This window comes from Cervus elaphus, chromosome 23 (genome assembly GCF_910594005.1).
Source record: "Cervus elaphus chromosome 23, mCerEla1.1, whole genome shotgun sequence".
NCBI lineage: Eukaryota > Metazoa > Chordata > Mammalia > Artiodactyla > Cervidae > Cervus > Cervus elaphus.
Window position 1 is genome coordinate 39,774,261 of NC_057837.1, and position 12,816 is coordinate 39,787,076.

A 12,816-nucleotide genomic window follows, 5' to 3' on the forward strand; every position below is an offset into this window, starting at 1 on the left:
ACGTGCACTTCCTGACAGCAGAGGGGAATGTCTGAACATACCTCCTATAGAAGGAATCTTGGGTTCTGACCTCTGTGAAGATGCTTGCATCTTAAGTCTGTTAATTGGACCTTCGATTAGATGCCATCATACCACGGGCTATGCTTTCTGTCTTCTTCCCTCTAAACTGCCAGACCCAATCTGCTGCTGCCAAGGCTTGTCCTGCAAGTTAATCAGAACACAGTCCACTTCGGCAGCCAGATGTACCAGGGTTAACTAGTTTTCTCACAAAACTCCTCTTTGGCCTATGCTGGGAAGTTTTCAGAGGGCAAATCAGAGTGACATTTATTTGAAGAGGAGATACTCTTTCACCTAAATGGTATATTCATTATTGTCATTCAGAAAGTCTATCAGTTTAGGAAGTTTTTAGTTGCGTGTAAAAGAAACAAACTGGCCTAACCATCAAGGAAACAGGGCGGGTTGCATCTTTCTCCCCAGTGCTTCTTCCTTCCTTGGGCTGCACCCTTGTGTGTGACTTTGACATTCTTCCCACTCCAGGGGAGTCTGCTTCCCCATCTCTTGGGTGTTGGGCTCAGCCTTGTGGCTTGCTTTGGCCATGAACAATATTTTTTAATACCTTATTAAGAAATAAGTGGGCTTCCCTGATGGTTCAGCAGGTGAAGAATCTGCCTGCAGTGCAGAAGACACAGGAAATGTGGGTTCAATCCTTGGGTTGAGAAGATCCCCTGGAGGAGGAAATGGCAACACAGTCCAGTATTCTTGCCTGAAAAATTCCATGGACAGAGGAGCCTAACAGGCTACAGTCCATGGGGTTGCAACGGTATTTCTTATTCACTTACCCTTCTTGCACTTTCGTTGCCGCCATGAGAAGGACAGACCCAGCTCTTTGTCACCAAAAAAGATAAGATAGGTAGGAAAATGGACATCTATATATTGTAGCTGAGTCTCTTTGCTGTCCACCTGAAACTATCAAAACATTTTTAGTTGGCTGTACTCCAATACAAAATAAGAGTTTTAGTTAAAAAAAAAAAAAAAGTAAAATAAGCTATGAGAATATATTGTACAGCACAGGGAATATAGCCAATATTTTATAATAACTATAAATGGAGTGTAACCTTGAAAAATCATGATTCACTCAGTTGTACACCTGAAACTTATATTGTACATTAACTGTACCTCAATAATAGATAAATTAAAAAAAAGAGAACCATGTGAAGCCAAACTGAAAACTGCAGAGTGAAGCCAAACCCTGATGAATCCCACTGACATCAGCCTTCTTTCTGGTGACTCAGAGTTACCTGAGTCAAAATAGATGGCAGTGTTTTAAACCACTGCATTTTGGGGCAGTTTGTTATGTAACACTGTTTGGCAATACCTGACTGATACTTATTGCTCCTGTAACTGAAGAGCCCAAAGATAGCATGGGGTTCAGGTAGGATTTGAAAGAAATTCTTGTTCTATTTCTTTGTTATTCTCTTGGAGCTTCATCCCGGAATCATTTCCCTCTTGGTGACATGACAACTGTACTGTTTCAGGCTTCACATACCTCAAGGCATCTGGAAGGCAAGAGGCTTTTCTTCTTAAATCATCACACAAGAAGTCCTGAGCTTCACTCTGATTATGCCAGCAGAGGTCACATGTCTATTCTGGGTCATTGTTGAGCAAGAAGGGTGGGATTATACAACCTGGTTTGTATCAACCAGAGTCCCCTCTTAAAGATGGGAGTGGATTGTCTTTTCCCATAATCCATGGTGTGCTTCATTAGATGTGGGAGAGAGTGAAATAGATGCTGGGAGGCACCATCAATGTTAATTATGGGGAGAGTCTAAAATCTTGGAACTTTGTTTTGGATTTCTGTTAATACTTTATTTTCTCAAGACATTTTTCTACCTCGTGTTGCTGGGCTAGCTCGAGCTGGAGAGAGGGGATTTATCCTCTAGATCACACGTGTTCCTGGGTGAATTGCAAAGCATGCGACCCACCCCCCGCATGCTGCCTCAGACACTCAAAAGTAAGTGGGAACTTCACTTTCCATAGGACTTCACCATTAAGACTTCCAACTCGTGAGGTCTCAGGATTGGGGGAAAACTAAAAACTGGTTTGGTCTACTAGATTTGAAGGTCTCTAACCTAGAGGATGAGTTAATGCTAATGTAATAGGAACTTGAATGGGAGACATGCATTGGTGTGGACATCACTCCACCGACTCTTGGCCTCCATTGCTTCTGATGAAAAGTCAGCTGCAAGCCCTGTTATTGTCTGGACACACAGGAAGCATCAGATTAAAATTTTGTTGAATTTATGAGTTAAAAATTGGAAGCAAAGTCTTCTGAAAGGAGAGTCTAAACAGTCTAGACTTTCTAGTCTGTCATTCTTCAAGAGTACCCCATCACTTCCTTGTAGTAAAACCTTCCCTTGTACATTTCAGGCTCCCACTGAAGCCTCTGCAGGAAAGTGAACCAAACAAATCAATTCAGGTCATTTTTTCAAACACGGGCATTAAAACGATCATCTGTTACTCTCTGTGCTTCTAAGAGTCCTCCCTGACCCTAAGTTATTTGAAAGACTGAACAAGCCTTATTATCCAATATGCTTTTGTCATTCAGTATGTTTGTCATTCAATATGTTTGTCATTCAATGCGTTTGTCATTCTATAAATATCACTGGACACCTACTGTGCTCCATATGCTATGAGGGATGCAGAATTGAATAGAATTAATACTTTCCATCAAGAACCTGGCTACTATAATCCAGTCATTCACAGTCTCAGGAAACCCTGGACAGAAGGGAAGATTGGGGTCTTTGATGAAACCACAGTTTCTCAGGGAGCAGCTTGCCTGTCTTCCTGTGGGATTATTCACTTTATCATCTCTAGTCATAGATGGCCTCAGTTCTATATGAAACATCTGCTAATAATAAGATAAAAAGTGATCTAGATTAAGCATTTTGATGTGCACCAGCCTAGGTATTAGGTATATTCCCATATTCTTACATTAATTTATTTGACATTCCTTCCTGTAAATCTCCTCAGGGCTGTACAGGGGCATTTTTCAGTTTGATGTGCTGGTAATATTCTGGTTAAGTAATTGCCAATTTGGGAATGCAGACTCAGCTATGTTTTCCTCAAGTCCATTTTTCTCTTTGTGCTTTTTTCCAGTTGAGTTATGCCTTGAACCATACAAACAGAAAACTATCATTGGAACCTAAAATAACCATCAATGCCAAGATTGTTGTCGTTGGCGCATCCAATGTTGGAATTTCCTTCCTAGAAACACTGGTATTTTGGTAAGTTGTTTTACTTTATTTATTAGTTTGTTTTTAAAGGGGCCTTTCTCTTGCCACACCTGAGAGGGTCCCTTGAAAAGACAGACCTGATTTTTTTTCGACACCTCACATACCTTACCTATGTAGATTAATTTGAAAAAAAAAAAAAAGAATCAGAGGAATATTCTAGATCAGAAGTTGGCAAACTCTGGCCTCTCAGGTCAAAGCAGGTCCACCTGCTTTTGAAAATAAAACTTTACAGGAACACAGTAATGCTCATCTATTTATGTTTTGTCTCTGTTTTGTTAATACAGTGGCAGCTTTGAGCAGATGTGACCACGTGGCCTGCAGTGCCTAGTATGTGTCAATCTGACCAATTCAAGATGTTTTTCATCCTGGTTTTATACTAGGGCTCACTTTTTGGCTGAATTATAAGAACCACCTAGAGCATTTGTTAACAATGTAGATTCCCAGACCTTGTAGACATATGGAAGGAGAAAGTCCCATGGAGGGCCCTGGGAGCTTGTATTTTAACAGATGTTCTATGTGATCAAACAGGTGTGGGGATGGACCAGTTTTGACTTTATGCATCAATAACAGGCTTCAGAGGTGGCAGGCAGGCCAGGACGTTTCTTTCGACCCCTGTATTTTGGGTGCCAGGGGACAGAGTACATTCCCCCAGGACAACTGAGGTTCATGCATCTGTTTGAGCTGTTTTCTATTATCCTTGAAGAAATGCATAATTTCTGCCCATTGTCCTGATAGGTGGTTCCTGAGGCTTCTCAGCTCCCCCTACTAGCTTTCTATCTGATCAGCGAATTTCAGTCCCTCATTAACAGGAAGAGCCCCAGGTTATTGTCCAACAACTTGTGTCTGTGGCCTGGTATCTCCATCACCAGCACGGAACTGCCAGTGTGTGCCTGACTTCTCTCAGATCCAGGTTACTTTTGTAAAAAGTCTCTGCGTGTTTTCAAACACCCTGGTTTGGAGGAACCGCAGACTCCTAAGTTAGGAGAATCTATTTCTTTACCCAAATCTTTTGCTCAAGATCACATGAGAAAACTTTGGCTACCGTTCAAAACTGTAGGTGCTAAGAGGGGAGTGGGCAAAGGGGGCAAGGTATCCCCACTAGATGAGTGGTGAGGGCTAAACAAGGAAAAGGGCAGAGGAAAGGCGCCCTAGAAGGTGTTTGTTCCTGGTGGACAGGGGGAGGAGCTAACCCCAGGTGATTAGTTTACTCATCTGACCTCACACTTAATGGAAGATTTTTTTCACCTCCTAGCCAGTTTGTTCATTTATTCAGAACATACCCTTGGTTAACCAGATATAAGTCACCTGTCTTTAATTTTTTTAATTAATTAATTTTTGGTTGCGCTGTGTCACCATTGCTGGGCACGAGCTTCCTCTAGTTGTGGTGAGTAGGGGCTACTCTTTGCTATGATGTGCTGGCTTCTCTTCTGAAGAGCACAGGCTCTGGGTGCCAGCTCAGTAGTTGTGGCATGCGGGTTTAGTTGCTCTGAGGCATGTAGAATCTTCCTGGACCAGGGATTGACCCCATGTCATCTGCGTTGGCAGGCAGATTCAGATCCATTGTACCACCAATGAAGTCCTAATTTAAAAAAAATATATATATATATATATATGTATATATATATATATTTGGTAGTACTGAGTCTTGGTTGCAGCACGCAGGATCTTCCATCTTCGTTGCGACATTCATGCCAACTCTAAGTTGCAGCATGCAGGGTCTAGATCTCTGAGCAGGAATTGTACCCGGGCCCCCTGCATTGGGAGCACAGAGTCTTAGCCACTGGACAGCCAGGGAAGTCCCATAAGTCTCCTGTCTTTATTGAAATTAGAACAAAGTTCACAGGCTTTAAATACTGTGGTCAGTTCACCGCAATCTTGCATTGCATGGAAGGAATCATGAGATGCACTCAGGAAACTTCCTTTTCACTGCCTGTGCCGTTCTGTAGTCTGAGGTCTTCCCTGTTGTGACAGGACTCCTCACCTAAGATTCTGAACAGCAGTTGTATGCAGCCATTTTTGAATGATGAATGATCTGGGTGGAGTTGTGAAATTATAGTAGAGAAGAAGTTATCATAAACAGATCTTAAATCTTAATTTAGCTATATATCCAGTCATTATGTCTTGTTTAAAATGATTACATTGATATATACACATATAATTTTCTTTTTATGGAATCAACTTAGATTTAATAAAGACAGGTATAAATTTTAATATAAGTACTTGGTTGATTAAATTCCTCAATCAGACAGACCTTTTTAAAGCATTTTAAAGCACTCGTGGTTCTCTATCATCGTTGCACAGATTACGTCCACTAAAAATAGACCAGTATCAGTTTACGGATATCTAATCCCGAAGAGAGGAAATAGTTCTCTCATTATGTTCTCTAATTATTTCAAATCAGCAATCACCATAGTAACCTGCTGTAGATTTTACTTAACAGTTTAACTGCCATTTGAACTGGATTTTATAAATGATTCGAGTTGGAATGAAATGGAAGAAACACCGTTTTCACCAAGCGCTGACCTCCAGTGAGGATTAAATCCACATTTTGGAGGCAAGATTTAGGAGTCGCCCTCCCGTGCTCCTGCTCTGTGTTATTAAACCCAGGTGGGGCCCCGTAGTTCCCAGAAAATCCATCTGAGGCCCCGTACAGCAACCTCTTTTTCCAGAAAATCTGGTCATCCTGTCATCTGGTGACAAAGCAAGCACAACTCTTTGTTCGTACATTATTTACATGCAGGAAAAACTGCAAAGCACCTTGGATCTCCTCTTCAGATACCAAAAGCAGCCCTTGCAGAAGTTCTTGGCCTTGTCATGTTCTTGTTTCCCCAAGTGCCAACTAGGATGTTGATGTGATTTGTCCACAGTCACCAACTAACACATCAGGGGGCTTCCCTCATAGCTCGCCTGCAACACAGGAGACCCCAGTTCGATTCCTGGGTCGGGAAGATCCGCTGGAGAAGGTATAGGCTGCCCACTCCAGTATTCTTGGGCTTCTCTGATGGCTCTGCTGGTAAAGAATCCGCCTGCCATGTGGGAGACCTGGGTTCTATCACTGGGTTGGGAAGATCCTCTGGAGAAGGGAAAGGCTACCCACTCCAGTATTCTGGCCTGGAGAAACGCAAAGAGGATCACAAAAGAGTCGGACACAGCTGAGCAACTTTCACTTCCACCAACTAACACAGATACCTGGGTGTGAGCTCCACATGGGGGGGAGTGTTGAGGGGGTGTTTGGGGTTTTGGATTTTAGTACAGCATTCTGTCTGGTCCTCAGCTGCTCCCCACCCACAGCCACACCTGCTCAGAGGACACCCCTTCCTATCTGGTCATCAGGCTAGTGGATTGCTCGGCGACTTCTTCTTGTCCTCATAAGGGCAAGGCCTCCTGGGCCCTCCAGTGCCCAGTGACATGACTGGCAGGCATTTCTAGAGACACACACCACCCGCCATGTGTGTCCACATCCTCCTGGTCCTGGTGAATCCTCTCGTGCTGAGTTGAGTGGCCTTAGACTTTCTACGATTTCTGTCGACCTTCCTGAGCCAGCCCTGGCTGGCTGATACAGAGGGGAAAGGGGCAGGGTGATTCAGGGTGGAGGAAAAGCTCAGCTAACTTGCCCCCCATCCCCCGCACCCAGGTCTTGTGCAAATGTCTTCTGAGGGCGCTGTGCCTGAACAACTCCACAGAGGGCAGAGGAGGGAACGTGTTCAGGCCCCCAGGCCTCACCCGGCAGGCACATCCTGGCCTCCTTCCCCATCACCCACCTTGCCGGGGGCCGGAGGCTGGGCAGGGGGAGGACAGCAGGCATGCCAGGGAGCTTTCTTGAGGTGGGGGGCATAGAGTAGAAAACCCCACTCATCTGTGGAATAGAGGGCAGTGAAGTGGAGGGGAAAGGGAACTTTTAAGACCCTTTGCTGTGTTTTTCTTCATGCCCAGGACATTCAGGTGATGGACATGAGCTATATTAAAATTGTAGTTCTCATGATTGATAGGTGGTGTTTGTTTGGCTGCCTGGCCCTTTGGGACGGAAAGGTGTTGTCTTGGGCAGTGTAGTTGTTTGGTCTTATCCTTCCTGGTCCTTCTGCTTAAAACCCCAAACACTGGTTTTTGGCAGAATGCTCTTGGCCTCAGCCATCGGTCCCCTTCTCCGGCCAACCAGAGCTGCAGTCCTGCCCTCCTCCCCTGCTGAGGGAGGTTCACGGCAGGGGACCCCCAGTCCTGCCACCTGAGGTGCTGTGACCCCAGGAGCGCCACCAACTCTGTCAGAGTTCAGTCTAGAGGGAACTCTGCGTTCTCAGATCAACAGCCAGGTCCAGAGGGGAGCGTCCATCATCTGTCAGGGAAATGCCATGTCCTAAAGGAGAGCTTTGCAAGGAAGTCAGAAAGCTCTTTCCAGAAATCAAGGGACCTCTTTCCTCATAGCCAGTCATATTTTTACCAGCTCCTTGTTCCTGCAGAACTCTCCAAAGGCAATGCTTTGACAATGTTGGGCTTTCTATAACAGTACTCCAAAATCATTTTTAAAAAAGAATTATGGCACATGCTCTACCAAAAAAGGGGGATGGGATAAGAACCGGGTCTATGAACTCATCTTATGTCCTTTTTACTCCAAAGTTTGGTCTGGACTTCAGCAAGATCAGCATCTCCTGAGAGCTTATTAGAAACACAGAGCCTCAGGCCCCACCACTGTCAGTGTCCCAGATAGACAATTTATCTTCCAGAATTGTACACAACAGCTTCTTCCTTCTGTCTTTGTCGTCAAGCCACTGAGCTGAAGCAGTTACTGTTTGATTCTGTTTCAGCTCATGTGTCTCTATGCCTTGTGTATTATATTATTTACTCCCAATTATGGAGCAGCTCCTTTTAATCCATTACTTAAAAATCTTTCCTAATTGAATTCTGATGTAAAGAATCTCTTGAGGAGCCTCTAATGGCCCTAGAGAAACGCATGAATGAACCCTGAGATGACAGTGACTGAAAGCAGCCCCGGGTGGTGTCCCCACAACTCTGGGTGGTTGGAGGAAGATGCCCTTTGGTTCTCGGGGAGCTCCAGTGGGCATCAGGTCCCCCACTGCCTCATCTTCCACTCCTGCCCCCAGGAAGAGGTGTCAAAATTCCTACCGTGTCATCTCACCCCAGGGTGAAATTTCTGGTTTTCCACCTGGGCCTTGATCCCACATCCCTGTGGGCATGTCAAGGTGACTAAGAACAGCTTCGAACTGCAGGGCACGTTTGCGAGGCTGCAGTTGTGCCAGGTGACCGGAACACGCGCTATCAGGTGGCGCAGGACCACGCCGCGCCCAGCGTAACTGTGGATCTGGCTGCTGCAGCCGAGCGCTTGCAACTTAATGAGGCTTCTTATCTCCACCTTTGTCTGAGGACAGCTGAGGTCTTCAGTGTGGCCTGTCACTAATTAGGTGATTCATTAAGTGGTGCTTACGTGCCGATCTCAGAGCTGAACCCCAGCGAACAGGTTGCTGGCTGTCCTGTGTGTGCTGCCAGCCTCTGCCCCAGGGACTGAGGGCCCTGTGCTGGCTCCGATCACCCTCTGGGTACCCCGGAAATGCGGGGTGGCAGCCGGGCCGTGGCACCTGCTGCGGAGCAGGCAAGAGATCCCTGGGGCAGGTCACGTATCACCTCTTGTTGCGTTGGCACCACGATGGGGCCTGTGGTAGGGGTGTGGGGAGGGGGGAGGAGGGCTGGTACAGAGGCCCCTCTGATGGCCTGGGGAGAGGGAAGGTGAGGGGCGGGGATAGTGCTTCCCCAGGCAGAAGGAGCTGACATCCTGCCTCCAGAAAATACTGATCCAGAGCCATCCTCGTCACCATCAGCTTTCCTAATCTGATCCTAGTATTGAAGCGCACAGGCATCCCTGGGTTTTCCTGCATTTTGCAGATGCTGCATTTCTTTTATAAATTGAAAATCTGTGGAAGCCCTGCATTGTCAGATGACGGTTAGCATTTTATAGGAAAAACGTATTTTTTAGTTAGTACGTTGTTTTTGTAGACATCATGTTATTGCGCACTGAATAGACTATAGTATTTTCAAACATAACTTTTGTGTGCACTGGGAAGCCAAAAAAAAAAAAAAATACAGGTGACTCACTTTATTGAGATATTGGCTTTATTGTGGGTCTGGAACCAAATCCACAGTATCTCTGAGGTGGCCTGTGACTAAGGTTAAAATAAAGTATCTTCGCTTACTGACATCATTCCTTCCTGCTCCCTTCAGGAGATCTTTTCTCATCTCCAGTGGCTCACTTTAGAGGCTCCCAGAGCAAAAGGAAAGCAGCCTCTCTGAGCAATGTCAGGCCTTTTGGGGGGATCAGCTAATTGCCATATTTTGTGGGTTCTCTGAGCCTCTGGGGTAAAAGTTGTTAAACAGGAAGCTCTTTCTCCATGATCACATGAAACATAAACCACACATGTGGACCAGTAACAGAGTCAGCTGCTCAGCCTCCAGCCTCTGCAGTCAGCTCATTTTCAAATGATGACATCGGCCCCTGTCTTGGTTTGCATTCCTGCAAATGCTGAAAACGAAGAATTTGGTGCCAGTAGTTTATTTGGAGGTGATCTCTGAGAACTCCCTGAGTGAGCAGGTGAGATGGGACAGGCAGGGAAGCCAGCAAAGCCCCCAGATCATGTGCCTTTGGGTCATTGTAGACACTGCCAGGACCTGCGGGGTCACAGCTGGGAGCCGTCCCTCTGTGCTCAAGGAAGCAGGTATTTACCCACCAGTTCTTGTCCATCTGGTCACTCTTGGGCTATGCTTCCATCCTGTCCCTCCAGCTGCCACGGTCAGGCGGTCACCCTGGGCAGAGAAGGCAGGAAAGCACTGAGGCAGGAGGATCATTTACAAGGGATGTGTGTGTGTGTGAGGGGGTCCCCTGCTAACCTGGTTCCTTTTGTTTGTTCTCCTTTCTTTCTGTTTTTAAAAATACTTATTTATTTATTTGGATGTGCCCAGCCTTAGTTGTGGCAGGCAGCATCTAGTTCCCTGACCAAGGATGGAGCCCAGGCCCCTGCACTGGGAGCATGGAGTCTTAGCCACTGGACCACCAGGGAAGTCTGTGTTCTCTTTTCTTAATATTCATACCATTGCCCTTTAACGACGGAGAAAGCAATGGCAACCCACTCCAGTACTCTTGCCTGGAAAATCCCATGGACGGAGGAGTCTGGTAGGCTGCAGTCCATGGGGTCGTGAAGAGTGGGACACGACTGAGCGACTTCACTTTCACTTTTCACTTTCATGCATTGGAGAAGGAAATGGCAACCCTCTCCAGTGTTCTTGCCTGGAGAATCCCAGGGATGGGGGAGCCTGGTGGGCTGCCGTCTATGGGGTCACACAGAGTCGGACACGACTGAAGCGACTTAGCAGCAGCAGCACCCCTTTAACGAAGTGCGTGGGTCTAGACGAAGGCAGAGGGAAGAGAGGCAAGAAGAGAAAACTCTGTCAGGAGGCTTTCCTGACCTCCTGCCACCTCTGTCCCCAGGCATCCTGGAGGCTCTAGAGAGAACCCAGGCGTTCTGCTCCACCAGAAACCTCAGTGGGAACAAAGTGGGCAAGAAGGTTCCTGGGTAGGGAAGATCCCCTGGAGAAAGAAATGGCAACCCACTCCAGTACTCTTGCCTGGGAAATCCCATGGACAGATGAGCCTGGTGAGCTACAGTTCATGGGGTAGCAAAAGAGTCGGACATGACTTCGTGACTCAAAAAACAACTTTTTGTATAAGCAACAGTTTGCAAAAATTCCAAACTCTCCAATTCTATAATCAAAGCTACTTTTCTGGGTAAGGGTGACTAGGTGGTAGTTATAAAAAGACAGCTTCCTGAGACCCTGTTCCTGTGGTAACAATCCAGCAGAGTTGCAGTGCACCCAAGGAATGTGTATTTTTAAGACTCACCAGGTAATTTTGACACATAGCCAGGTTTAATCACCATTTATGGAGACTTTTCCTCAAACTTGGCAGTCTTACCCATAAGGAAACCTATTCGCCGCCCCCCTGCCCCCCCCGCGATTGCTCATTGTAATTGAGCTGTTTTTATGGGCTGTGTCTTCCAAACCACATTTTCTGATTCCCAACAAATCATATAACTTCTAAGTCTCATCGTTACTTTGGGGCTTACCAGGCATCATTGTTAACATATCATTAAACATTGTATAGCTGAAGCCATTGCCCCAGGTTCATAGTAGTTACGTGTTGAATTGGACCCAGTAGAAAGCATTTCACAAAGCTTCATGCTTCAACTATTCACCCTTAAGAATGAAGGCCCAAGAAGATACCCACCGAGCATGAGGAAACCTGCCCTGACTCTGTCAATAAAGCTTTCCTAACCTCCAGTATATGCCCAAAGCAGAGCACCCTCCTCACCCTCCCCACCCGGAAGTGATCTCACTTGCTTTTTAAAAACTATCCAGAGGTTTTGGGTTGTTGTGTTTTCATTTTCATTCATTTCTATGCATATTTTGATTTCTTCTATGATTTGTTGGTTATTCAGAAGCGTGTTATTTAGCCTCCATATGTTTGAATTTTTAATAATTTTTTTCCTGTAATTGAGATCTAATCTTACTGCACTGTGGTCAGAAAAGATGACTGGAATGATTTCAGTTTTTTTTAATTTACCAAGGCTAGATTTATGGCCCAGGATGTGATCTATTCTGGAGAAGGTTCCGTGTGCACTTGAGAAAAAGGTGAAGTTGATTGTTTTGGGGTGAAATGTCGTATAGATATCAATTAGGTCTAGCTGGTCCATTGTGTCATTTAAAGTTTGTGTTTCCTTGTTAATTTTCTGTCTAGTTGATCTATCCATAGTTGTGAGTGGGGTATTAAAGTCTCCCACTATTATTGTGTTACTATTAATTTCCTCTTTCATACTCATTAGCGTTTACCTTACATATTGCGGTGCTCCTATGTTGGGTGCGTATATATTTATAATTGTTATATCTTCTTCTTGGATTGATCCTTTGATCATTATGTAGTGTCCTTCATAAATGACCCAATCAAAAAATGGGCCAAAGAACTAAACAGACATTTCTCCAAAGAAGACATACAGATGGCTAACAAACACATGAAAAGATGCTCAACATCACTCATTATTAGAGAAATGCAAATCAAAACCACAATGAGGTACCATTACACGCCAATCAGGATGGCTGCTATCCAAAAGTCTACAAGCGATAAATGCTGGAAAGGGTGCAGAGAAAAGGGAACCCTCTTACACTGTTGGTGGGAATGCAAACTAGTACAGCCGCTATGGAGACCAGTGTGGAGATTTCTTAAAAAACTGGAAATAGAACTGCCATATGACCCAGCAATCCCACTGCTGAGCATACACACTGAGGAAACCAGATCTAAAAGAGACACGTGCACCCCAATGTTCATCGCAGCACTGTTTATAATAGCCAGGACGTGGAAGCAACCTAGATGCCCATCAGCAGACGAATGGATAAGGAAGCTGTGGTACATATACACCATGGAATATTACTCAGCCATTAAAAAGAATTCATTTGAATCAGTTCTAATGAG

General features: G+C 45.3%; 1 protein-coding gene across 1 annotated transcript in view; it reads left to right on the forward strand.

Annotated features, from left to right (window-relative positions):
* Nucleotides 1-12,816, forward strand: part of CFAP61 (cilia and flagella associated protein 61) — a 242,944-nt gene that overhangs the window by 135,257 nt on the left and 94,871 nt on the right. The window contains exon 18 of the mRNA XM_043882897.1: nt 3,157-3,284. Within this exon, the coding sequence (XP_043738832.1) occupies nt 3,157-3,284 (128 nt within the window). The remainder of the gene's footprint in view (nt 1-3,156; nt 3,285-12,816) is intronic.